This window comes from Strigops habroptila, chromosome 4 (assembly GCF_004027225.2).
Source record: "Strigops habroptila isolate Jane chromosome 4, bStrHab1.2.pri, whole genome shotgun sequence".
NCBI classification, from domain to species: domain Eukaryota; kingdom Metazoa; phylum Chordata; class Aves; order Psittaciformes; family Psittacidae; genus Strigops; species Strigops habroptila.
Window position 1 is genome coordinate 40,416,497 of NC_046358.1, and position 27,743 is coordinate 40,444,239.

General features: G+C 35.0%; 1 protein-coding gene across 5 annotated transcripts in view; it reads left to right on the forward strand.

Moving 5' to 3' along the window:
- The window catches only part of STRN3 (striatin 3), a 70,200-nt gene that overhangs the window by 23,669 nt on the left and 18,788 nt on the right, over window positions 1-27,743 (forward strand). The window contains exons 3-10 of one of the 5 annotated variants that reach the window (XM_030484182.2): window positions 2,346-2,419; window positions 3,732-3,813; window positions 4,118-4,297; window positions 4,755-4,887; window positions 6,597-6,738; window positions 12,270-12,380; window positions 19,034-19,174; window positions 24,705-24,838. In XM_030484182.2, the coding sequence (XP_030340042.1) occupies window positions 2,346-2,419; window positions 3,732-3,813; window positions 4,118-4,297; window positions 4,755-4,887; window positions 6,597-6,738; window positions 12,270-12,380; window positions 19,034-19,174; window positions 24,705-24,838 (997 nt within the window). The remainder of the gene's footprint in view (window positions 1-2,345; window positions 2,420-3,731; window positions 3,814-4,117; window positions 4,298-4,754; window positions 4,888-6,596; window positions 6,739-12,269; window positions 12,381-19,033; window positions 19,175-24,704; window positions 24,839-27,743) is intronic. The other 4 variants (XM_030484183.1, XM_030484185.2, XM_030484184.2 and 1 more) reach the window with 4 other exon arrangements.

Consider the following 27,743-nt stretch of genomic DNA (forward strand, 5'->3'; position numbering starts at 1 on the left):
TGCTGTGCTTGAATTAATAAGACTTGTTGAGATCATAAAACTGTGGCTATATTTTGACTTTGTGAGGTTTGGACTGGAGCTAGCTTACATCCTTGCAAATGAGTGGTAGGATTCAACAGCTAAATAGCAGCAAGCAGTTAAATCAGTGTAGGGCTCCTCCTTTTACGTTTTCACTGAGAGAAATCTAGCCTTAGAAGAATATCAAGTCAGTACTTAAAAGATTCAAAAGATGCCTCTTCTGTAGAGTTCAGTCACTATGTGTTGTGGGGGCATAATGTCACTGGCTTGTCAGCAACTATGTAGCTTGCTAGTAATTTCTAAGATGTGTAATAATTACCCTTGTTTGTGTGACAGTACAGAAAGGAGTACATGTGCAAAGATACAGTTTATTGGAATTTAATGAGATTAATTTCTTACTGTAAAATTGAAGTTGATGTGACAGCAGATTTCATTACATGCAGCAATATTTTGGCTTATTTGTAGTGGCTAGTCGTTGGTAGAATTTTAGATCAGATACATCATTATCTTCTCTAATGAGCAATTAAAACAGAATTTTAATTATTGTTTTGAAATTGTAGCTCCAGAGTGGAACAACCGTTCCTAAATAGTGTTTGCCACAGCTTGAATTGAACAAATACATGTTGGCTTTTCAGTTACAGTGGTCTGTTGGCTTCACTTACGAATTAAGCAAACACATTTTGGCAGTTCTATTTAATGTCACAATTTCATAATTATTTTCTTTTTGTTTGTTTCTTTTTTAACCCCAAATGTACAGTTCTTTATAAATCATAGCACATGCACTTTTTCTGGAGAGCTTGGTGGAACACTGCCCTATTATAATGTGGAACAAAGCTTTGTCTCTCAGTTTGAAGTGAGCACCTAGGATAGACAGTCTTACTAGTGCATGAATGAAACATGAACATATTAACAAATAATTTATGATTCTATTTAACTGGCAGTCAGTCAGATTCAGGTCACACAAATACCTAGTTTTCAGGAGCCTTACAGTTTTTCTGTTAGAATGCAATTGCTATGAAATGCAGAATTTTCTCTTACTGTAAAGGGTCAATAGTGCCATCTACTGACCGTTTGTTAATGAGACTGCTCCTAATTGCAAGTTTAGCAGAATCTTCTGTAATTTAGAAGAAAATCTTCTACACCATCAAGTACATCAGGCAGCATTTGAGATGAACTTTTACCTTATGTTTGGAAAAACTTGCAGTGGTGGCTCAGCTGTTTGAGAAGATCTGTAGGAAATCCTTGATTTCGTCTACTCACCACATGCTCCATTATGTATCTTTTCTCCAGAAGTTTCATATTCAAGAGTAGTCTTTAAGGTTGGTGGAAGCTAGATACAGTTTGATTATTCTTAAAAATCTGGTCAAATATTAATACAGAATTATGAAGACAGTTGTATTTTATAGAGAGTTCTTTAAAATGTGGCTGCTGACACTTTACAGAGATCTTTCACTTTGGCTCTACTGCAGAAGATCTAGAGTTCTGTTCCCTGAGATTTTGAGTATTGTTGCAAAGGATCTACAAGGCAAAAGTCAAATGATGAAAAATCTAAGATAGAGAATTCCAGGATATAGGTGCAGGTAGTTCATGTGATATTCCTGAAGGTAGAGGGAGCTGAAGACATATTGATAGGCAGTGTGGGTAGAGAGCAAGATTTGGAAGGCTCATGCAATACCTGCATGGAAATAGTATGATCAAGTCTGATTTTTAAAAAGTGGTGGAGAAGGAGAGGTTAGGAGAACAGCAATCAGGAGATGGGAAGGAGTGGGGCATGTTTGCATGAGTGGACTGGGAAGGAATTGGAAGCTAAGCCTCCAGTCAATGAGGAAGAGAAAAATCAGGAAAAGAATACATGTGATGAGGGAAATCACACTCCAGGATGGTTCTTCAGAGGGAAGGATCTCCATCGTAAGCAAAGACAGGACAGGAGAAAAATTGAAGAGGAATTTGAAGGTGGCAAATAGGCAGGAATCCCAAATATGAGGTTCATTGGTTGTAGTGTAATTGGCTAGCTATGACAGTGCTACAGCAGCAAAAATAATCTCCACTAAATACTTGAACCTACTTGTTTTTGAAAGGTTTTTGTAGTAGCTGACATGCATGGAAAAACACCTAAATTCTTGGAGAATGTACTAAACTGTCATCTAGAGTTGTTTCAAAACTGTGTTCTCGAAAGACTAGAAATAATTGTATGATGCAGTAATGATCACAGCAGTTTTATTTGGATAAATTATGTTGTTAGTAGGGTTTTAAACGGGAATAGTAGAATGTTATGATCTGATAAGAGCATCGTATGCTAACCTGTTAAACATTTGCATGTTTTTCAGGGCAAAATATCATAAATTAAAATATGGCACAGAATTGAACCAAGGTGACTTGAAAATGCCAACTTTTGATTCAGGTAACTTTTTTTTTTTACAACAGTCTCTTTCGGTATTATTTGTTTATACACTGCTCTAGATTTGCTGTGCTCAGTTTATTGCAGCTTTCAGTCTTTTCACACCCCATGCCCAGGTGTGTTAGAGAAGATCTCTAGGAAAGGTTTGGTATTGGTTAAATATTGTTTGATCTGAAAATCAAAATTAATTGACCTTTCCTTTTTTGAAAGAGCTCTGAATGTCCAAGAAAGCTTTAAATGAGGTTATACAATTCCTATTTAGCTGCTGCTTCTCATTATTTCTGATAATATCTTTCTTTAAGGATTTACTATTTTTCTGCCATCCATCCAGAAGGAAGGCATAAGTGCAGAATACACATAAGAAATACTGTTGGTATTTGGTGGTTTTATAGGATGTTTAAATGTTTAAAGAATGAGGGAAAAAAATTGTAGTGCATTGGATTGGGGAAAAAAAGATGTTGCTGAGCTTCTGGTTTTATCTTAAATCAAGGAAGAAAGTCCTGAGAGAAAAAACAGACTATCCTTATTGGTGCTCTGGAGTGCATCTGATTTTGCAATGTAGATATCAAGTTTATCATAACATTTTTGCTCTTCACAGTATTGCAGATAGAGGAAAGGATTTTTCATAACAACATTGGACTATTTAATAAGCAGAATTGCATGTAGCTTCTCTTGAAATGTAGGTCTTTATTCCTCTACCCCATTTTTTTGTTTTCTTCTCTTTTAGAAGTGCCACACATTTTCGGTACTTTCATACCCAATTGAAACTAGAGATCATATTTCTTGCCTGATGGGATTTTTCGTATGTGTTTAAAAGCACTATAAGTTAGAAGTTAAAATCCTTAAACTATTAGTTTGTGCTATGTTTTATAGTCTCTACCATAGTAAAAATGCACTGGTTCTAGATTTTAATCGCTGATACTAACTGATGGAATTTGTTAAACTTGACATGTTTGTTTTCTCCAAATGCTGATGTATGTCACTGCTTCACTTATTTGAACTGTATTTTTCATTTGCTTTCTAAGCATCTCTGCTTTATGAAAAAGAGATAGCCTGTTTTCTTAGCAGTAACACTTCAGTGCACGTTCTTTTATGTACAAGTTAAATATTTTTCTGATTACTTTTCTGTGTATAAGGGGTCAGGATTTTTCAATGATTCGTTTCAATTATTTGCCTCATGCTTCAGCAAAGAATTAGGGGAAAAATTAATTGAAAAATACTGCATCTAATTCAAAGCTTTTAGTTTCATTGTTATTTTGTAAAAAGTAAATTGAGTTCAAAGAAAGCCACCCAACTATGACACTGTATCTTTCAGAAGAAACCAAAGATACGGAGGTTCCTGCAGTACCTCAGAATAGCCAATTGACCTGGAAGCAAGGCAGACAGTTACTGAGACAGTAAGTAACATTGTTGAATATTGGTGTATTTAGACTTTTCTATGAAGTACAAGGAGCTGTAGATGTATATACTTACTCTGTGAAACACAGTAATTGAGTTGGATAAATCGTGGTTCATTTTTCTGAACTTCATAGTCTTGAGCTGTAAGCAGCGTAGAGTAAGGTTTTCCAGAGGAGATGGATAACAATGAAGCTTGTTTTTCCATAAGTGATATAACAGTGGTATTAATTTTTAACAGTCAATACTAAATTCTTTCATTTTCCCTCAAATATGCTTTCCTCTTTCTTCTTTTAATGCTTCTAGGTATCTTCAGGAAGTAGGTTATACAGATACAATATTGGATGTACGCTCCCAGCGGGTAAGATCTTTGCTTGGGCTCTCCAATTCAGAACCAAATGGTTCAGTAGAGACAAAGAACTTGGAGCAGATCCTCAATGGGGGTGAATCTCCTTCATCAAAACAAAAGGGACAGGAAATCAAAAGGTAAGCAAAGGGCTAAGAAATGCCTAAAGTTTGTTTCACTTAGTCATTGATATGTGCTGGTCCTTTCATATTGAACTTCCAACCGTAGAGTCTCTGAACAGCTGTGGGTGTAGCTGACTACAAATGATTGAACTTGACTGAAATTGATTATACATAGGAACATAGGTATCTATGTTACATACATACATGTGTATTATATATATATAAAGGAAAATATCTAGTGTATTGAAGTTGAATTTGTCATATAGCCCTTTGGAGTTATTGTTTTAAGGAAAGATTCGGTTGAGTGTGCTTCTACACTAAGGAATTAGGGTAGCTGTAGAAACTTCTTCATACTTGTTTTGTTTGTTTTAAAGCTTTTAAGCTGTTAGGTAGCAATTGCATTTAATCTGATTAATCGCCTAAAATCTCTTCAGCAAGTAAAATGGATTCTGTCTTAATGTTTCTATTTATGTAGGAATTCTGGTGATGTTCTTGAAACATTTAACTTCTTAGAAAATGCAGATGACAGTGATGAAGAAGAAGAGAGTGACATGATAGAAGATATTGCAGACGGAAAAGAAAAACACCGGTTAAATAAGAAACACAAAGTAAAAGATTTTTAATTTTTTTTTTTTTTTTTTTTAATAGAGCTGAAATCCCCTTTAAAAAGGGATTTTTTTATTTTTTTTTTTTTTTTCCCAAATGACTATAAATGTTAAAATGTTGTTGTACCTTTGTTATCTGAACGGATTGTAAGCAGATGCGTTATTGGTAAATTTGGTGGTTTAGTTAATATATTATTTGCTTGCAAATGTGAATTAATTGCTGAAAGAGATAACTGATTTGGCCATCCCAGCTTCTCTGCATACTTTTGAGAGCCTTTATGAGGCAAATTTAGCACAATACAGTGTGCATCCTTTCTAAGTTTTGGAGAATGCAGGGACAATTTCTTAGAAGGAACTAAATTGTGTAATGAAAAAACATCATTTCCATGTCAAATATGTGTTTAATTCTTCCTTTTATGCAGCTTTGTATTATATATGTTAAGAGCCTGGGAGAGACTTATCCCCAGTAGTTTTGTTCTGGTTTATTTTCCTTTTTACTTTTCCATTCTGTTAGCAGCTTTCTGGGTAGGATAGACTGTTTTACCTGTACTTTCTTAGTTATTTTTCTCCTGTACTGGAAGAATATCTCTGTCATTGGGGTTTCTTCATGTAAAGAGGTTTATTTATGAACATTGTAATTGCAGTTTTATTACTTTTTGCTCAGTAGAGTATTCTGTAGCATGATGACCCCTCTGGCTGCATTCAGTTTTCCTAAATAGCAGCATTAGCTTGTCTTGACACAAGTCTTAATCTCCGAACTTGACTTGTCAGGAAGGGTTTTCCACCATACCTTTGGTATTAACTTGTACTTTTGGTAAACAGATTAAGCAACCAATCAGTGGAATCTTTTTTGTACCAAGGCAGTAGATCATATGATAAAAAGATTATTTAATAAGTAAATCTCCAAGCAGATACGAAGGCATTACATTTTTTTTTTTCTAAATTGTTGACAAAGCTTGGTTTTTTAATAGAAAATAGAAGCATCATTTATAGATATATTTGTTAAAATCGTCTTTTTCTGCAAAAGGATAAGAATATTGTCCAAGTTATAGAAACATAACCCCATGTGGAAATTTTTTGACCTGCAGAATGAGAGAAAACTTTTCCCTGATGCCTTGATAGGGAGTGGTTTGTTTTGTTTAAGGTGAAGGTGTGGTAGAACTAGTAAAAAGACACTTTTCAGAAGAAAATGTATTTTGCAAGCTTACGGTTAACACTGAGAGAGAACTGGAAAGCAAAAAGGAAAAAAGGCTTCTGGACCAGTAAAAAACACAGTTTGTATGTAAAGGTTCTCTGCAAAGCTGTTGATGTTGCAAGAGAAAAAACCGACTTCTTCTATTTGATAGCTCTTAAATAAAAAGGGAAGATTGGGATGTATGGGATTGTTTTTTTGCTAAACCTAGTGTCAGTGTTCTTTTTATTTCCTAATGATCACTGGACTGCACTGTTTGGGTTTTTTTGGGTTTTTTTTTATTTTTGGGGGGGTGGTTGGTTTTTGGTTGAGTTTTTTTTTTTGTTTGTTTTTTGGTTTTTTTTTTCCCCTAATAAGCAGCTCTAGATCTGACTATAAGTATATTTTTCTGCATTTCATGTTGAAAAGTGTTTTCCCTTGCAACTAGGTACTCAAGGAGAGTAATCAGTATCGCTTCTAAATATTTGAGTAGAAAATCTGTTCATGATTCAAATGCAGAAAAATGTTTATCTGCTTGCAGATTGGTAATGAAGGTTTAGCTGCTGACCTTACAGATGACCCTGATACTGAAGAAGCTTTGAAAGAATTTGATTTTTTAGTGACAGCTGAAGATGGTGAGGGAGCTGGAGAAGCTCGAAGTTCAGGAGATGGAACAGAGTGGGGTAAGATGCTAATAGAAGCATTTAGAAACAAAGGAATACTTGTTCATGATAGTACACAAGAGTTGCAATACCTACTAAGATGGTATGGATGTGTGGATGATTGTGATGATCAAATGCTGCTGCTTAGTAGTATACCAGATGCTGAAATTTTTGTGTCTATGCATATGTATATGTGCTGTTGTAGTTGCCACAAATACAGTTCTAGTTACATTTGTTTCAGGTTTTGGTCTTGATTCCAAAATTAAAATAGGAGAATATTTTATTTCCTGAATAAGAAAAGCTAGGATTCAGAATATTTTTATACCTGAATTAAATGTGCTTTCATATCTGTATTCTTCTTTCCGTACTTTTTTGTAATCAAGAGCTTTAAATTTTCGGTGCTCAAGTTAAATGGATTTCTTCAGTGTACTTGTAAAAATGGTCAATTGGTATATTTAGTTTTTCTGGCTGAGATTTTTAGTTGTTATTGCTAATGTGGCTTACATTAGTAGAATCAAAAATACTATTGTACTGGCATAACTTTATTTTAGTGTAGGTAATAAAAGTAAGTAGGTCAATAATTTGATGTGAAACAAACTATGCCAAGTCAGAAACTCCTGGAGCCTGTGTGTTTCAAAAGAAGAAATTGAAAGAGGGAGAGAATTTGCGTAGGAAAAAGAATAATGAACCAAGTAATTCATGTCTGCCTTGAAATGGGAAATTGACCAGCTGAATGGTGGTACAAGCAATTTTGTGGTTGCATACTCTTAAGTCTTTCGTTGTAAGGCCAAAAAATGTCACTAGATCATCTTGACCATTCTGTCATTGAGACAATGAATTTGTCATGCTTGGATAAACACTTCGGTGAGCAAAGAGAATATAAAGACTTACAGGAATCAGAATACTGGCACATCTTCCAGGAGAATCATCCAGTCTTGATTTTGAAGATATCAGGGATTAGAAAGCATTCCTTCTTGGAAATTAGTATCAAAGGGCTAGTCACCTTTATTTTTAAAACTCAGTCTTATTTCTAGTTGGAAGATGAAGGTGAAGTAACTGTTACTTTTAGCTTTGGTAATACTTATCCAATTTTAGAAGCATTTTAGTTTCTTGCTGTCATTCCCCTTTTGAAGGTAATGTTACTTGATTGGTTTCCTGATCATCTTCTTATTTAGCCAAACAGACAAATCTCTTGGTAGAAGAGGTCTCATAGGCCCTGAAGCCAAGGTTTTGACTTTGCTTGCAACATCCTTTCAAATGTGTAGTAATGCAGAAAGTTCTGGGTCTAGCATCAGTCTTACCACTATTCTATGTAGAAGGAAAGACAGCTTGATACTATAATTCATGCAGTCAAAGATTTATCCATTTTTTGAGAGCAGACTGCTGAAACTTACTGAACTAGCTTGTCGTTGATATAACAAGTCATTCCTTTCCAAGATTACTTTCTATCTCTGTCATCTTCTCAGGTAGTTACCCAGAATGGGGGGATTCTGTTTTATTTGCAGTGCTGACTTTGCAAGTTACATTTTTTCAAACTTGTTTTTGAGCAGCTTGGTTGCTGTCCCAAACTTCAAATCAAAAAATGTTTTTTAAAAATCAAAGTGACCCACCACACTTTTCAGAGAGCAGTTTGAATGTCTTTTATTACCATTTAAGTGAACCCATAGCAGAAGTGAGTCAGGGCGTTTTAGGAGCTTGTACACACTTAGTGATAGCTTTGTTTGTGACTGCTGGTTTAACGGCAGTAATTCCATTGTTACCAAAACACTTGTGTCTGAGGCAAGGAAGTGGGGAGGAGGAAATAAACATAAACCTGCTTTCATCTTTAATAGCATGTGTTCAAAGTTTTGCCATTTGAAGATAATATTAATGAATTTGTTGTATAATTTGAACTAACTTACTGTTTAAATAACGAGTCAGAAGACGTACTCCCAACTGTAGTAGCAATGCTTCTTTCATGATATGTCACTGATTTCAGTACAGCTGCTTTTTCCTTAAATGGATGTTCGAGGGTATAATCTATCCAATCTTGGGGTTAAGTGTCACTTATTTAAAGATCAGTGTGTAAATTTGAAATATTTCAAGACAATGCTTCTTTATTACCTATCAAAAATAATATTACAAGTATTGTCCCACTGAAACACCTTCTAAAATAAAACAATACTTTGCCTAAACCAATTTATTTTAGCCTGTCACATTATTTTGAGCTCTTTGAAACTTGAGATCTCCATCCGTTTATTCATTTATTTTTGAGGGAGAACTTCAACTTTAGTATTTCAGTCAAAATTCATACTTTTCTTCATAATGTAAGTAGATGTTCTGGTCTGTTTTCTTAGCATTTTTTTAATTTTCTGTTTTAGTTTTCCTGTCATTGGCATCCTTCTATCACTTTTTACTCTTGCAAAGTTTTAAGCTCTCTGAAAAAATGTAAATATTTACATGTGCATTTCTTTATAATGCTTTTATTTAGTATCTGGAAACCAAACTTCTGGTGTTTAGCCTCTAGACTTACTGTCTAGTCTTGCTTTATTATTGCTGCCAGTACTTAGTCATCAAAGTATTATCTATAGGTCTAACTTCAGATACACGAAAATGTTTCGTTGCCAAATTTGATAGTTACATTTTTCTAGTGGAGACTTTTGCAAACCAGCCACTGAGTGTGGAAGTTTGGGTTGCTTGGTTTTGCCTTCCTGTAATACCACTTTTTACAAACACATTCTCTTTTCGTAGATGCCTTATTTAATGTACTTTGAGTCTTAAAATATTTTCAAACATTGTGATTTAAAGCATCCTGTCATGCGACATGTTTTACTTAAGAACAGCTTGTCTTCAAAATAGTGAAAAATGAGCAAATTCAAACAGTGTTAAATAAAGGATTAAAGTACGCAGCACACAAAAAAATGAATGTACCTTTTTAGATTAATGAATTTATTAATGCCTTGTGATATAGTATCATCAAGAAAAAGACATATGTAGAACTTGTTCTTGCTTAAGCAAACAGGAATAAATACATATTGTTACATATTACAGATGCTGTGTATTATATAATCTTTTTATTCTGCTTAAGATTTCGATGACTGTGTGTTCATCACTGAGTTTCTCCTCTTCATGAAAGACAAAATGTTCTGTTTACAGATAGACCAAGACTCAAAGAATGACTGTGCCCAGAACTCTGGGGGGCATCTTAAAAAACAAAATAAATCCTTTTTCCACTAAGTACTGTTGGCTAGTGGATATCCCAGATCCTCTGCACTGTCCTGATGTCAATATAGTGTGGGCTGTAAACGCTATAGGCAATTTGAGGAAGTTCATAACTAGGGGTTAGTTAATGGAGGTGGTCTTATGGCTCTGTTTTGAAATAGCTAAGTATATCTAGGCATACCTGAAACACACTGCTGGCTTTAGATTTCCTAGAAATCTTCATTGAAATTGATTTCACAGCCCCTCTGGTTAATCAGTGTTTTATCTAGTTTTCTATTTACAACCTACATTTCAGCAGCCGATATTATTGTTTTTCAGTATTTATGTTTGCAAGCTTACATCTTTCCTGTTTTCTGTTGACTGAATGAGCACAGTTCCTTCAAATTCTTTGTCTTGATATTTAATGCCCTGTTTGTTTTGCGGTCTGCGGACATTTTCTAAACTTTTGGTGTGGAACACAGACTGGACATGTTCCTTCAGTTTTGTCATCACCAAAATTGTCCACTGAATTATTTGGACTACTCCTGTTTCAATACACTAATATGCCACATCTTTAAAAATATGCCAGACAGTTTTGTTGTGGCTTTGGGGTTGTTTTGAGGTGGGTTTTGTTTGTTTAACAGCACTATTACATTGCTGTTATGTATGGTCAGCTTCTGGTTTAGTTTTGTTCCCCAATTCTTCTCTGCAATGCTGCAACCTAGCGGATTATTTTTCTTCTATTAACATTGCTTTGGATATTTTTTTTATTACTATTTTAATTTGTTCTTAACTGAATTTCCTTTCCTTGGGTTTTAGGTTGTGGGGATTTTTTTTTTTTTTTTTGGGGGGGGGTGGTGGTGTGTGTTTTTTTGCTGTTTTGTTTTGTTTTTAGTAATTTCCTTCCTCTTTTGGTTGGGCTCTGACTTACCTTCCTGTGCCTTTTGTATATTCTGACTAATCACTATTCTCTGTCAATGTTTTAGCCCTGCAATCATAAAGATTGAGGTCTTTGTGTTTGTGATTTGGTAGTTGTAGCTGTAGTTTGGTGTAGGATGTCATTGTTCCATTCCCCTCTCAACAGTTCTTTGTGGACAGCTCATGGGACTTTGCCACCATTAAGCTGCCCGTTTCATGCCTTTGCCGCCCTTGCCGTTCTTATGTTCCATCTCTTTGATCAAGATTCTTTCTCCTTGGCATTGATCAGCCCTATTTGAATGATGGTAGATGCATCAGTATCCTAGGATATCTTCTTACTTGTCATGTTTTGTCATGAAACATGTACTTGGAATAACTCCTACCGGTTTGCATCCTAAATGCATGCTTCTTTGTTTCTGCTGTGTATGCCTCCTCCCATGCACTTTTATGACTGTAATGTTTATAACTTCAAAAGTGGCTCTTTTATGGAAACATTGACATTGTAGGTATGATTGGAAGTCGGGAACTGATGAACTGAGGTTTTTGGTTTGGGTGGGGTTTTTTTATGCCTAAAGAATTTATGAGCGTAAGCTTAATTGGCACAAAACCAAGTTTGGTTGCTGCCTAGTTGGCTACAGCAAAAGTGCTTCTGCAGATGTTACATTTACCTTAGAAACAGGTTTATTCTTTTATTAATTCCGTTTCCAGAAATGTTGGAGATGGATAGTTTAGAAAAGTGGAGACTCATCTTTTCTTGGAGAATATTTAACTCTGCAATATTCGTCAAATGGAAAAAGACAAGTCTTCTGAAACTGCTGTGGAATGTTGTATTTCTGCTAATTATAATTTAATTGCTGGAATGCAGTGGGATGTCAGTTTATTCACCTGTGCGAATTACTTCATCTTTATGTGTGAAACTGTATTTATAGATTAGTTTCTCTGGTTATATGTAGGACCAAAGTTTCTTTCTTGTGCATGTAGAGTGAGTGTGAAAGGATGCATGGTGGTCTTCATGAATAAACTGGCACTGACTTACTCAGCTTGCGTTTTCATGAGATATAGCATGAATACTTTTATTTGCTTATTCAACACTGGCTGAATAATTTCTTAACACTGTCTTTCTAAAGATGCAGTAATCGTTTCTGAACACCAATGAATTTTTGTGTATTTTGAAGTAGCTAACATAAACAGTTACTTATGAAGCTTAATTTGTTTGCTGCTTAGTAACAAATTAACATACGATTTTCAAATATGTAACTGATATTATACAGTGCTTTGGAATACTGTATGAAATGAGACAGTATTTTGTAAACTTAAAACTGAGACTGCACCTTTAAAGTAAAGATTTATTAAGAACTTTTATTAATGCTCTTATACAGCTATGATAGTAAATCGCCAACAGCTTGCATTGCCAATTGCTGATTTTTTTTCTTTTAATAATATGCTGCATGTAGACAAAGATGACCTGTCCCCAACTGCTGAGGTTTGGGATGTAGACCAGGGACTAATAAGTAAACTGAAGGAACAGTACAAGAAGGAACGAAAGGGGAAGAAAGGGGTAAAGAGTAAGTGCAGATTCTGAATCTTGTAATGCAATGCTTTTTTGCCTATGTATGTAGAAGACTTTTTTTTTTTTTCCCCCACAAGTTGTTTTTTGTTTTGTTTTTGTTTTTTTCGTTAAGCATCATCTTCTGTAACGGGGGCAACCAACTTTAACTTTCTACCTGCTGAATGTGAATATATCAAAACTTTGGACAGCCATTTCCTAGATGAGAAATGTTGAAAACACATGAAAATTTTAAGGTTAAATAGGTCGAGAGAGCTAAATGCTTTGAAATACGAGAGTAAAAATAATGAACAACTTGCATTTTGAGGATGTTCCTACTCTATCTGCTTCTTTTAAGTATGATACTGTGGTACTGTTGAGGGGGTTGTTGGTTTGGTTATTTTTTACCATAGCTTGAGTCAAGCTATAACTGCTGTTTTCGGGCTTGTCGTTATTTTTACAGTCTAAGGCATTGAGAATTAAAAAAATGCCTGTAATGTAAATATGAACGTTTTTTGTGTGTTCGTTTAGGATATAATCTTTATTTTATGGTGCCCTTCACTTCTGTGCAGTTACCACATTTTGGTTGAAATCCCTCTACTCTTTGAGTTTCGATACCAGTTGACCTGTTTGAACTATGTAAGTTAAACCAAACTTCAATATTGAAGTATCTGGTAAAAATGCTTTTGTAACTTATGTTATTAACTATACCAAGCTTTTAGTGGGCAAAGTGTTAGTAAATCAGTGTCACTCTAGAGAAGCTCCCTTAATTGTGGTGGGTTTATTTTGGAAGTATATTATGGCAGTTTCTGGTGATATTTAGTAAAAATATTTTTTTCTTGATTTGAAGAATTTTGTGAATATGTACTAACTATATTAAATGATAATTAGTATATAACACTTCATGAAGAATTCTGTAATTAAGATTTGAATTTACTTTGTAACATCTAACATTAAAAATCAGCGCATGTTGATTGTTCTTTCAGCAATTTTACATGACTTGCACGTACACACACATACACATGCACACAGACAAATAGAAGGATTTTGAAGTAAGGATTTTCACCTAGTTTTTGAGTATCCTCATTTAGCATGTAAATCAGCACCAAATTCACACAAAGTATTTTTTAGTGTTAGAAGCTTCCTTTTAATACTAAAACGGACTCATTTTATGTGAAATTTTCTTATTATACTTCACATTTTAGACTTTTGAAAGCACAATTGCTGCAAAATAAGAGCACATGTTTTGAGTCCTGGGAGGAAAAAAAGTAATTATTTAGGGGATTTTTGCAGTTCTCTCTCAAGAATTGTCTTTAGGTTATTGTATACAGAAAGTTCTTGAAAGTGAATTTTTGATTGTCTGTTCTTACCCACCCCACCACACAGTTCCTACTTCTGGCTTGTGCAAGGTAAAAGAATCTGTAAAACGGGGAGAAGTAGTGTTGTTTTAGAATTATAAATTGTATGAAAAACTATTCTTAGGCCTCCAAACTTCTTGTAGTGGTATTGGCTTGCATAGAAAGGATTTCTCTTTCCTGCACTTCTTGTTTCCTTGGCTGCTATGCAGTCAAGAATTTCTATCACCTTTTCGTTTTTCTGTCATATTTTTGGTTTTCCATCTCTAAATCTTAAAATTCCAGAAGAGGAGCATAATTCTCACTAATCAGAAATAAGTACTTTGTCAAAAATGAGCATTTTAATGGTGTACCTTGCCAGTTGAATTCGTTGTGACAAATGATTTTTAAATAAATAGTAATTATTCTGTCTGAAGTGTCTTGTTGCAAAATTTAAAACTTTGCAACATTAGTCAAAATTTTCCTTCCTGTCCACTTTCCCGCAGTTGCGGCAAACAGTGTAATGTTAAGTTTTGTACCATGAATGGCGTGACATGGTGGCCATCAATTATTATTTGATATATAGTGTCTTTTGACAATGTATATTCCACTATCAAAATTTAAAGGAAAAATTTCTTCATCTAAAGTAATTTTGAAAACTGCTTATGTTTATATAATAGTATTTAGGAGACATCTGTGTGTCACAGTGCTTTGAGGTCATGTCAGTCACTGTTTTGCGTTTTGGGGTTTAAGTTCAAATTCTCCTTTGGGAAACCCTGAGCTCCTGTAGGCTTACAGGGTGGTTTGTGGGGTTCTGCACTTGGGTCACATTCATGATAATAGTTTCTGATTAAAACTTGGCCTCTAAATTACTGAGCTAATTGAATTTACACACAGTAAAAGTATGCATTTAAGGTTGAGCACGTTTATTTGATTCCTAGACTTTTTCTTCTCAGCTTTTTACAACATTCCGAGACTCAAAATTATGTTGAAAGCATTCTCTGTTCCTGCTTCTCGTGTCTGATAATTTGTGAACTTCTTTCTGAATATTTATCTCTTACTTTGCTCTTCAGTGTATTGTCAGACTTCTGTCAGAATTTTATTTTGAGCAATATCAGAGTTTATCTGCATGGCAGTGTATATCATCAAAAAGATCAAATAAATGTGCATTGACTATCACCTCTTGCAGTACTTCGAGGACATAATAAGGCAGACGTTCTGACAGGTTCTTTCCTTGGATGTGTACCCGGTAACTACCATAATCTGCATTTAGACTGTTGTCTTCATAATGGAGTCTTCATAGCCCCAGCCCTGGTATCCCTTCATTCCAAATACACAGAGATAAGTGAGCAGAAGTAGTTTTCATTCTATTTTGATACTTCTGTAGTCTGCATTCATGTATTTTGTTTTGGGTGGAACACCTTAATTTAGGTCATCTTTTGTCAGCACAAATAAAACCAACCAAGAACCCCACAAACCAACCACAACCTATTCTGGACTTCATTGTGATAAGTAAGGAGTTGGTTTGATTTCTGTAAAATCAGGCTTACCTTTTACAGCAATACGCTGAATTTAAGGCCAGCTCCTTGCCCAGGTTTGGTGAGAACAGTTTTGGCAGGTAAATCAGGGGATGACTGTTTTTCAAATATAGTCTGTCATGTTTTCAGAACATAATAGTGGACATGATGCATATCTGATTTCGTACTATCAGGTCAGCACGTGTTCTCAGCAATTTGAAGTGTAGCTTTCACACCTTAAATTGTACGTGTACATCACTGTTAAAATTAAGATCCTTTTACTCTTTTTCCTTAGTTTCCTTGAAACTTTTCTAATTTCTTAGTTTCCTACTCTTTTACCTCAGTCTAATTGTTCTGTATTTATAAAACAGTATCCGTCCCATTCATTTTGCTAGCCTTGCTTTCTGGAAATACAGTATAATAGTTAATAGGCATGAAAACTTATTTGGATTTTACCATCTTCATTACTGTGACCTGTTAATATAGAAGGATCCCTGTGCTATATTCAGACTTGGGCTATTACATCTCAGAGCTAATACAAATCTGCTTATGCCTTCTCAGACTACATCTTTTCAGCACTGAATATTCAATTACCTTTTTTGCTTTTGATCTCTGAAGGTGGGTAGATTGAGATGGGATTGTAGGTGTTTTGCTTTTGTTCATGATAGGTTCATGTTTACTGGGTTTTTTGCATTGTTTTTCTAGTCTTGTGGATAAAACACAGTCATCTAGCTTGTGCCTTGAACATACCTGCTTATGCAGAGGCAGCACATTCTTATCCTTAAAAATCTCTTTGTAACGTTTAAAAAAATTCAACAATTATTTAAAGGTACGCTTGCACTTACTTGAAAGGAGAAATCTGCACAGTCCTCTCTGATGATGGCACAGTGTCATAGAGTCACAGAATGGTTTGGGTTGGAAGGGACCTTAAAGATCATCTAGTTGAATCCCCCTGCCATGGGCAGGGGCAGCTTTCAGCACACCAGATTGCTCAAAGCCCCATCCAGTCTGGCCTTGAGCACTTCCAGAGATGGGGCATCCACAACTTCTCTGGGCAGCCTGTGCCAGTGCCTCACCACCCTCATAGGGAAGAATTTCTTCCTAATACCTAATCTAAATTTGCCCTTCTTTAGCTCAAAGCCATTCTCCCTTGTCTTGTCACTACATGCCCTTGTAAAAAGCCCGTCCCCAGCGTTCTTGTTAGCCCCTCTGGCAGGCTGCTATGAGGTCTGCCTGGAGCCTTCTATTCTCCAGGCCAAACAAGCCCAGCTCTTTCAGCCTGTCTTCATAGGAGAGGTGCTTCCCAGTGCTCTGGTCATCTTCAGGGCCCTCCTCTGAACTCGCTCGAGCAGGTCCATGCCTTCTTATGTCAATCTTGAATATTGTCATTTTTCAGCATGAAATACAAAGAAGTTGGGAACAGCAGCTGCTCTTTTGTGAACTTAAGAAAGAAATTTCTCTCTGTATTGTATGATAAATTGAGGGCTGTTCTGAGGTTATTCCTGAAGGACAAGAAGTGACTAAACATACTGAAGAACTTTAAAAGGCAAGGCTGACGGTCCCTTAATCAATGACATACTAACTGACTGGCTGGCTCAGAGTAGCAGAGCAGGGGGACTGCTTCCGAGTGTGCTCTGAGTCAAAACTTTTCATGCCCTTAGGTTTGGTGTAAAAGTACCTCAAAAAGATGCTTACGGTTTAGGTCTGAGTAAGAGTTTATAAGTCATTTTCCATTCATGTTTGAACAGTTCATGCATATTGACTTGGAGAAAACAGATGGGTTTTCTTCTGGGAGGCAAAGGGTATATTAAAGTAGACAGCTTAGGGTACCAGCCATGACTTCTATCATGTCATTTATTCATTGCCCTGCAATATCTTTAAGGATGTATTTGCTGCTGGTCACTGTAGGTGGCTGGCTGATGGCCAACTGAAATAAAGACAAAAGCAAGCTTTGTGGTCTGTATGGTAGAAATCTGGCCTTTTTGAGAATGACTATTTTTATGAGGTTTCACCTGCTGACTATAATTAGATAATGTATCTTTGAAATGAAATCCTATCAGCCTAGTGGCTATTAGGGAAAGAAAAAAAAAAGAAAGGCTGGTGCAAAAGGGGCATTCCTTGTTTTTATTATTTTACACTCACTTCATTAGCTGAGATCACAGGTTTCTAGACTCAGTTCTACGTGAGAGTGAAATGAAACCACTCAAGAAGTCTGTTCTGTTGCACAAGAGAAAATTCTGGAAGCCATTTTTCTTCTCAAACAACTTTTGGGTAGCAGCCTTCGTAGATTTAACTGGAATACTAAGTGTTCTATAAAAGAACAATATCAAAAGCACACACACACAAAAAAAAGAGTATAGGGATTCTGTATCTAGCAAAATGAAAATTTTCTGCAAGTATTAATGAGAATAGTTACATAGCATCCTTCTTGGGGCATGGATGGTATTCTTCTGCTATGATTCTACTTCCAGAAATATTTTCCATTGTCATACCTCTCTAAAGAATTCTCCATTATCCCCATTATTTCCAGAGAATTCAATTATGGATGGATAGTTATTTTTGAACGCATGAATTTTAACCAGTTTTTGTCTGTAAGATCTAAAAATCGAATTGATCAGATATTATTTGAAAGAGTATGTTTTAGTGTTTAACTGCTTAAATGAATAGTTCTGCTTTTGTTAAGTCATCTGTAATTAGTGTTTACCTTTTTACTTTTTTGAGAATAAAGGCTTTTGATTTAGTTTGGATTTCCTTTTTAATAAAAATGGTGCATGTCACCTCAGAGTAAGTATCAGAGAAATCGTTTCCTAATGCCTACTTTACTAAAAAATGGACATACTTGAAATTTTTTTAAGTTCTAATATGCCCTTTTAAATATAGTGAACACTTTATTTTAAATGTTCTGCAATAGAAGTGCCTGCAGTCCCAGGAAGGACTCTTTCAGCAATTGAAAGCTGGTTATGTCTTGCATCATTGTGGATTTTTTTTCTTTCAAGAGATTCTGTCACTGAAATTTCACTATATGATTGAAGCTTGACTTTCTGATATGCAAGCCCTAACGTAGAAGCAGGAATGAATTTATTACTAAAAAAAAAAAAAAAAAATTATAACATACTGTTCTTGTTTGCTAGTGTCTACATAATGAATGTAATGCACATATAATTCAGTATGCTTTGTTTCCAGAGGCATGCTTGTAACAAGGGTAATATACATCTGCAGTTCCATGAAGTGGTGGAAGCATTCTTGCTCTTGTGTTTAATAAACAATTTCTACAATTTAAATACCATTCAAAAGCAGGGAAAGTTAATTGTTTGTTGCACCCCCATTATAAGTTGTCTGTACTTTTTCCCTCATTTTTAAGCTTATTTTTATTTGCACTCTGTTTTTATGTGTCAAATCGTTTAGTATAGTTAAAGATGTGTAATATTATTAGCAAATGTTTCATTCGTATGTATTTTATTTAATAATGTTGTTTTAATATTTGGCTTGACTTCTTAGTAGGGCTGTAAGATGATTTCTTTTTTTTTCTCTCCTACAGCAAACTGTAGAATAGATCTACAGAACACAAGGGAGTTATTCTTTGATTCCGTGAATTCAACCTGTTTGCATGTAGTTTTCAGATTCGATGTATTAACTTCTTCTTTTGATTTCCAAAAGATCAATTTTGTTAATATGCAAAGACAAAACCAAAGCATTGTATTTATTTTAAGGAGGTCCCTTCAGTAATTATTGTTGTTTAATTAGTTTAATGGATTTTTAGACTTCAGTCAAGTCAAGCGGTAGCAATCAAATGAATCTTTGGTGCTAACGTTAATTTACAGGAGTCAACAGGACAAAACTTCACGACATGATAGCTGATCTGGGCGATGATGAGATACCCCACATCCCTTCAGGAGTCATTAATCAATCTAGGTCACCCTCTTCTAGAATGACTGATCATGAAGGTGCAAGAGCAGAGGAAGGTACAAAAAATTCAGCTACTTATTATATTTCAGGAGATTTCTTTCAGAAAGCACACGCTGTAATTTACTGTCCCTTTGATAATGCAATTGCCCATTGCCACATTATTATTTTATTTGCAATTCTTTCCAAATGGTTCTATGAGAATGTGGCTTCAGTTTCTGTGGCTTATTGTAACTCACCATTTTTTCATAAGTATTTTTAAACAACTTCATGTACAGCAGTGTGTTTTGAAAATATTCGCTATTTAAATCCCTGTTTGTAGACCTTCCCTGTTCGCAAAACCTTTACAAATAGGGTGTTATAAAGGGGAAAGAAGGTGAGTATTGACATTTGATACACAGGTTGCATTTTAAAATGAAATTTAAAAGAGGTTATGTAAGTTATGAGACAAATTAGTCTCTCCAGTTTAATATTCTCTTCAAAAATTCTCTTGGTCTGTATACACAAGTATACGAAGACACTATTTCTTTATGAAGTATTGGTTTCAATTTCAGATTATTTTAGGCAATGGAAGTTAGTGGCAAACTATATTCTAAATAGTCCAAAATCTTGTATTCAGGTTTAAGTTTTTTGTTTTGAGGGAATGATTTTCTTCTATTAACTTTGAGATTAGAATACCATTATCTAAATTCTGGGCTCTACTTGGAACACATTCATTCAAAATACTTAGCTGAATTCAGATTTGGCTACTTTATGATGATCTTTGACCCATAAGCCCTGGCATAGCATCAGCTATACCAGAAGTGGAAAGAATTTGTGTTATTAATGATCCTGGTAATATGTTGGTTCTCCCGTTCTTCCTTCACCCCTGCCCCGCAGATGCCTGTCGCCAGGCAAGCAGAAAAATAGAAATTTTGCATGGAGGTTTTTTTGTTGCTCTTCCAAACTATTATTTTACAAAAGTGTTTGTCTTCCCTCCTTTTACTGCCTCCCTTTTCATCTTTGTCTAAAAGATGAACCAGTATCAAATTTACTTGTGGAGTGCAATTGAAAAACCTACTGGTCATGCACTTGCTAAAACTTGCAGACATACATTTAGATTGTATTTATGTTTAGTGGTTTAGGTTGCCTTTTAGCCTTGTTAAGGTATTAAGTAAGGGCACGTGAAGCTACAGTTACAGTTCCCTCAGTCTGTCTTGGGCTATTTTTCTTAGGCCATAAGAAGTACACAGACATTCAAGGACAGGCCAGATAGCTGTTTTCTCTGTTAGAGACATTAAATTTAAAATCATTGGACAAAACAATCTTCATGAAGAGATCAATGATAAATTTGATAGGGACTAACTTTTATTGCCTGGTTCCTGTAGCACAAACACTCCGCTGCACTTCAAATAAAGACTATCCACACTATTTTCAAATAAATGATGCCTTCAGGATTACATTCTCATGGTATTTAATGTGTTCATATGTTTTCAGCTTATCAGTGTAGTTTGGGCTTTATTCATTAAGAGTAGCAGTATATTTTTATCATATCTGCTAATTTTGGTTTCTGCATAACATTTAAAACTGAATATTAGAGTGTACATTTTGATGTTTGATCAGAAATTCTGCTCTGAATACTACGTGCCTTTTTGAGTTTTTGTGTGTACTGTATGGTGCAAAGCTGCAAGCAGACAAGTGTTGCCTTTGAATTGCTTCTAGGTCTGTCTTTTGTTAACAAGGCCAAACACTTGCTTATCATAAAATACAGATTTTGCTCAGCTGTTTATTCCACTGTGTTTTGAAAGCTGAGGTTTTTGCAGACAACTTTAGGCTTTCTAGGTGGGACACACTAGCCTATGCTGATGAATGTTACCAAGCCATAATGTTCTTGTGGCTGTACGTAAGGTTTGTGCTGCATTCTGAAGTGTTACAGTTCTGAGATGGTGGTTAACAATTCTGTTTTCATATAGAGAACAAAGTTTTACTAAGCTCACTTTCTTTTTTTCTTCTTTTTTTTCCTTGATAGAGGAGGTAGTTCTGGGAGGGCAGTAAACAATGGTCCTAACTGGCTGGGAATGTAGCTTTTAAACCTCTAAAGGTGCAGGGTTTGGTTTGTTATGGATTTGGGGTTTTGTTGGATATGGTTGGGGTTTTTTTTTCCCCACAAATACCTGGATAAGTATGATGAAAAAATTGTTATGCTATAATTACATATAAATTACAATTACATATAAATTACAGTTTTGGCCGTAAGAAATTGGGGGTTCCATTTCACTGTATTGCATGACTTTCAGAAACATAAACAACTGCAGCATGATTCTCTATCCAGTGTATTTTACACAGAATTACTATTTTCATGGGTTGTTTTTCTTCTTTAGTATCTGTAGATTGGGTGGTGTCAGTCTATAGATTGACAAAAAGATGCTGGGCCATGTCATCCAGACACTGCTTTTGCTGAGAACGGTTGGACCAAATGATCCTTGAAGTCCCTTCCAACCTGGTGTTCTATGATTCTGTGAAAAAATAGCAGTAACAGCTAATTACTCAGGCATTAACAGCTACTTTTGGTGTACCATGCATTAACTTTCTGGAAAACAAGATTAAGAAGTCCCTATTGTATAATAGACAACAACAGCTTATATAATCATACGTATCCAGTTGGAGGTTAAAGCAGTTCCAGTCTGTACAAATACTATTGCTTGATTTTGATTTAATTATATATGTTATCAGGAACTTGAGGGAAGAAAGTACTGTTTAGGATTGGCCAAGCAAATGTTTAGTAATAGCATTTTTTTCACCTACAAAGAAACTTGTTACTATTACATATATTCTTTCTTTATATTTATAGATTGCAGACTCAGTTAAACATACAGAAGGCTATTAGGATAATACTGTAGTGCGTGTTAGGAAAATACTTGGATTTTTTTTAAAGATTAAAAGTATTCAATAACTTATTTATCATTCACATATATTTATTGATGCATTGGTTTTGATATGCAGAGTTGTGGGTCTTTATTTTTAGTAGCTACACAATGAAAGATGCATGATGTTATAACTTCTCTGCCTTTTTATAAAAACAGCTTGCAAACATTTTTTAAACTTCTTTAAATATGTCATGTTTTAAGATAGTAAAATGTGCAAATAAATTAAAATACAGTTATACAACGTGTTATATGTACATACTGACACATTTAGTACAGAGAAATATGCTTCTAAATTTCAGATAGTATTAATTTTGAAGCTTTAAATAATGGGATATTAATCTCTGATGCAAATAAAGATCTATATTATAAAGATTTAAATAATAGATCTATGATACAGACTCTTAATGTGGTAGTGTTTTCCAGTGGTTGTTCTTCATTTTATGCTTTCATATGAAAGTTGATCTGTTAAGGACAAATTACGTTAATTTCACAAAGAATTAGTATGATAAGTTCAGGGCTTAAACTTCGGGGGCCTGTCCTAAAGATCGAATAGGAGCCTCCTTTCCCCAGGTGATCAGCAGCTCCGGTCTGTAATGACTTGGGAGGTTTGACTTGTAAGCGAATTCTTGTGTTTCAGATGCTGGGACCCTGTCAAGACAGTAGAAGGTAGCCAGTTTTGGATACTCCAGATAAAAATATTGGAGTCTTCCTGTGGGAGTCAAGAAGAAGGGAAGCGGGGGGGACACAAACCCAAAGCACAAAACCAACCAACCAACGATAAAAACAAACAACAGTAAAAAATCCTAAAACTCCCCTTTATTTCTTTTATAGCCTTTTTTTTTTTTTTTTTTTTTCTGGTTCACCCAGAGAATGTTTGTGATGTTATTTTATTTCTTGCTTCATGTAAAGTATTTTGTATCTCCTTCTATACTCAACTCAGACACTTCCAGTAAGAAATAAGCCCTGAGAAAATTTTGTCTTATAAGTATGGATGACTGAATATGCTCTCATCCCCCCCAAAAAAGCCCAAAACCTGAGAAGAAATAACTAGGTGTTTTCTAGGAACATGTTTTTTTCTGAAATATGAGTGGTTTGGAGTAGACTGTCAAATGGAGAGTTTTAGTAAAATATTAATGGAAATGAAATATATTCATACAAGGGCATAGTAAGCTATTTTGAACTGTTAAGTTAATGTAGCATTCTGATAGTTTAAGACGTTTGTATGGATTGTAAATGTTTTAAAAAGAGGTGGTTGTGCATGGTAGGAATACTATTTGCTTTTTTTATGTAAATGTAGGAACAGCAGTCTTTATTCTTACATATGTGATTTTTTGATTTATTTTTTTTAGATTCTCACAGCTGTATGCTAAGAAGATTATATTTTTTAATGGTACAGTAGTTCTCAAGCATTAGAACTTCTTTACATCTGGAAGTGATTTTTTTTGATCTAGCTGGTCTGACTCCTCTTTGCATAGCCATAACAATGATGCTAGACAACTGTAACATGTGGTCTTGGTTACTTTTCTTCATCTGGAATGGAACATAACAAGGTTACCACTCAGACAGTGGTGATATAAAATAGTAAAGATGCATGTTCAAAACAGGAATGTGTTAATTATTAGTCGTCTTGTTTGGAACTATTTTTGTAAGACAAAACCCAGGATATAGATGTTTTTCAGATCCAGAACTTCCGTTTTCTCTGATTTTCAAGGGTTTTCTGAGAGGTTTAGAAACCAGGGTTGGCATTAAAGTGAGACCATAACTTTCTCTGCCAAATCAGTGAAATCCAAGTGTTAAGTTAAATCATATTTGACATCTTTAAAAATCAAACATATTTTGCAAATGTTTGCAATTAACTAAAGTTTACACTTAGCTGAAGTTTAAGTACTTCTAACAAGTGTCCCAATTTTTGCACAGAAAGGAATACTGATAAGTAAAAGCGGATTCTAAAATATGCTAAAGTGCTACAATTTTTAAGCCTTGATTCCTATTCCTTACTGCTAAACTGGTATTTGTGGGTAGAAGAACATATACAGAATTGTTGGAGTGTAAAGAATACGGGTGCATATTTGAAAGTTTATTATTCATATGTGAATTCTGAATGAATGTTAATTTGGGGAAGGCACAGATAGATAAGATAAATACCAGTTGAGTGTATTCTAAATTAGAATCAAGAATCATGCTGAGAAAGTGAGAGAGGGAATTCATGAATAACAGATGTTTTAATTTTTTTAATCATCTGAAAATTTCTAAGTAGAAGAGATGTTTTACAGGAGGCCTTTAGCCTGAGAGAGAAAAAATACTTACACATGCAAGTAGAGATATTTGACTAGTATAAAGCAGAGAGTTATCTGCAGGTAGCATGGTGCAGTGAATGAAGTATTCAGCTGAGAATTTGGACACCCGGGATGTACACTTGATATTGCAATATGAAGTGATGTCAGTCGAGTTACTTGTTGAAAGTCAAAATCAAATGACAAAGCATGATGCAAGAATTGTGTATTTAAAATATATGTGTGTGTGTTTGCACATGTGTGTGTGTCTTCATGCTCTTTTTTTTTTAGTTGGGGCAATATGTAGTGCATACAACTTTCTGCCTTTCTTTTAAGTGATGAACAATGCACTTTTTCATCAGTTTGAATTACCACATTGAGACTTAAAGAAAATGTTTTGTTCTTTGTAGCTGAGCCAATAACGTTTCCACCTGGAGGAGGCAAGTCATTTATTATGGGTTCTGATGATGTGTTGTTAAGTGTACTGGGCCTTGGAGACCTTGCAGACTTGACAGTAACAAATGATGCAGACTATAGTTATGATGTAAGTGCAATTTTATTTTAAAATCCTTTGTACTATATACTTTATACTTTTTACTTTAAAATCCTTATCCTATAATAATAGTTCGGTCCCCTCTCCCCCACCCTGAATGTAACGGATGCAAAGAACAGGGGTTTCTTTAGGAAAAACTGTTGCTTGGGAGGAGGAGGGACACCTTGTGAATGGGCTAAGTAATTTGGGTAATGAAAATTAAGTGAGATGACTTGTTTGTTTTCTACTTAACATGACATCTTAACATGAATTTGCTTGAACAAAAAAGGCAAATTGTATACTGATATGGAGTATTGAGATGATGTGGTATAAAACACAAATATTGATACTATTTCTTTGCTCTCCCCTTTGTGTTTATGTAGTGTTAACAGTATAGGCTACATATAGTAGTATACTTCAGATATAAGCTTTTAGGGTGCATTTTTATTACAAGCCAGAGTGTTCTGACATTCCTCTAACCATATTCATTAGCCCAAGAGTGTTTATGTGACTATTTCATTGGCTAGTAACATTTGATGGCTGGTTAGGGAAATGTTCAGGTAAGTCTCATATATTGTATTATATTTAAAGTGTCTTGTGGTTTTAGGTTGTGATTGGGGCAGTTTTATTATTGTTGTTGGTAAGGTACCTCTCTAACTTTTAAAGTCTTAGAAACATATATGGAGCATATCTGAAAAACACATGGTGGCTTCTGACTTCTTCATGTGTCAGAAAAGATAAACTTGAAGTATCAAATAACAGCTAGAAAGTATTTATTTATTTAAATTTTTATTTAAGAAGGTAGTCTCTGTCCTGTTGTGGATCTGAAGAGAGTGAAATTCACATGCTATTGGTTCTCCATCGCAATGTTCCTTCAGGTTAAACATTCCTTGATAGTTCTTAATTTCTGAAGTTGTTTCCACGTAACTGAGGATCTGCAGTGCAGTAAGATCATGTCTTACCTTGTACCTGTGATACAGCACTTGTAGAACATGTTAATCTCACTCCCCTATGAGTTTAGCTGAAGTCAGCTCCTTTTTCAGTAAATCTCCAATAAGCAGATAATGTTAAGCTAAGTTAATGTTTAAATAAAAAAAACCCAAAGCACTTGAATATTCCCACTTCTTGCATTTTGCTCCCAGTAGGTTCATGCCCTTCACATAGCTTGTGTGAGCCATTGCAGTGCATAAATAAATAAAGACATAACAGGATTCCACTATCTTTCATGTAGCGCTCCTTGATGAGTGTGGTATTTTAAAAAGAGGATACGTGGACAAGATGGAGATGAAGTTTTATACCTTATGAATGATATCTGAAAATTTTTCTATGTATAAATGATTTAGAGCACAAGTTGTCCCTAAGACTAGTCATTGTAATACAGTACAGTCATTGCAAGTAGTGTCTTTTTTGGTATCTTGTTCCTTGTATTTACCTCAGTGTATGTAGTTGTTTGTATGCTGAGGGAGTGATACTGTTACCAAATCAAATGTTCCTATTTGTGTATTCTTGGATTCCATAGTTGCACAGGATCATGGTTGTTTTCCTGTTGTAGGATGGGCTGCAAAATGGAAAGTCCTCATTTAGCAGAGCATCTAAATTTGGAAATCTTCAATCAAGAGAACATTATCAAGAAAAAAATAACATTAAAACATTTAAAGACACTGACTGCAGTTACTAATTATTGCTTTTCTGTTGACTGCAGAGGAAGGAAGAACTTCCTTCCCTGGGGACTTTTTTAGTTTTTTCCTTTGATTAGCTTAGGTGTAGTTTCTTTCAGTCTGATTTGCTAGTGGTTTCTAAGGCAGAAGAGATAGGTTGCTTGCCTGTATTCCCATACAGACAAACAAAATGAAGGCAAAAAGGGATTTTTATTAGGTTAGATTCAGGAAGTATTATAAGGCCTGTGTTTTCAATCCTTCTCTAATCTGCGTAGCAATTTCTTGTGTTGTATAGTTTGTATTTTGTTCATTTTGCTCTAAATTTAAGGAGATTCTATGGTTAAGCTTTTTTAGGACATGTAAAGCGTTTGGTGTCTCCTGACCTAGACAGAGTTTTTGTTTGGGTGGTGGTTGGTGGTTTTGGGCAGGGGAACTTGTTTGGTAGACCTGCTATTCTAAGCATCTGTTCTGTGCCTGTTTGCTGGCAGGGGACTAAGGTCAAGGATTCAGCTGATCCCTCATGATCCTATATAGTAAAGTCCATCAAAGTTCAGGGAAAAAGGGAGAAGGACCTAGTGAAGCAGTGTGGTTCCATAGTCTGTCTTCTGTCTGTATTTTGGCATTTACAATAGAACATTGACTACATGGGACAGTGTATCCATGCCTTTTGTTTTGAGAGGCTTTTGAGATGTCACACTTCAGAACACTGGTATACAGTGTCATGTTTTACTACTTTCCCATTATACTTCTGGCTGATTTTGTATCTCACATTTATCCACTGTAATCAGCAAATCCCTTTTCCAAGTCCAGGACTCTTTTTCTGAGGTGTGTTGTTTTGTTTGGACTTTTTTAATGTACTACTGGTTAGCTTTTTGTCTTAGAGGCTGCAAGGATCTCTTTTAAAGGTGTGTCGGTTATTATTCCTTTACAGTATGTTTTTTTACTTACAGTAAGGATGTTGAGATTCATTGGAAACATGGGGGAAAATAAGCAAGAGAAAATCAGCTTATATATAACTAGATTTCTAGGAAGATGTGCGTGGTGTCTTCTGAAAGAACAAAGATGTTCAAGTCTGTTAAAAAATACAGGCTTTAAAGCTGTACTTAAATGTACATTGTTTTTTGTAACTTCTGTAAATTCTGTACATTGCATTTTAGCAGATTCCTCTGAACTGCGGAGAATGAAATTACCATTGCAACAACCATTTTCAGAAAAAAGATTTAATGAATTCTCTTCCTCTTTTTTGAAAACTAAGGTCC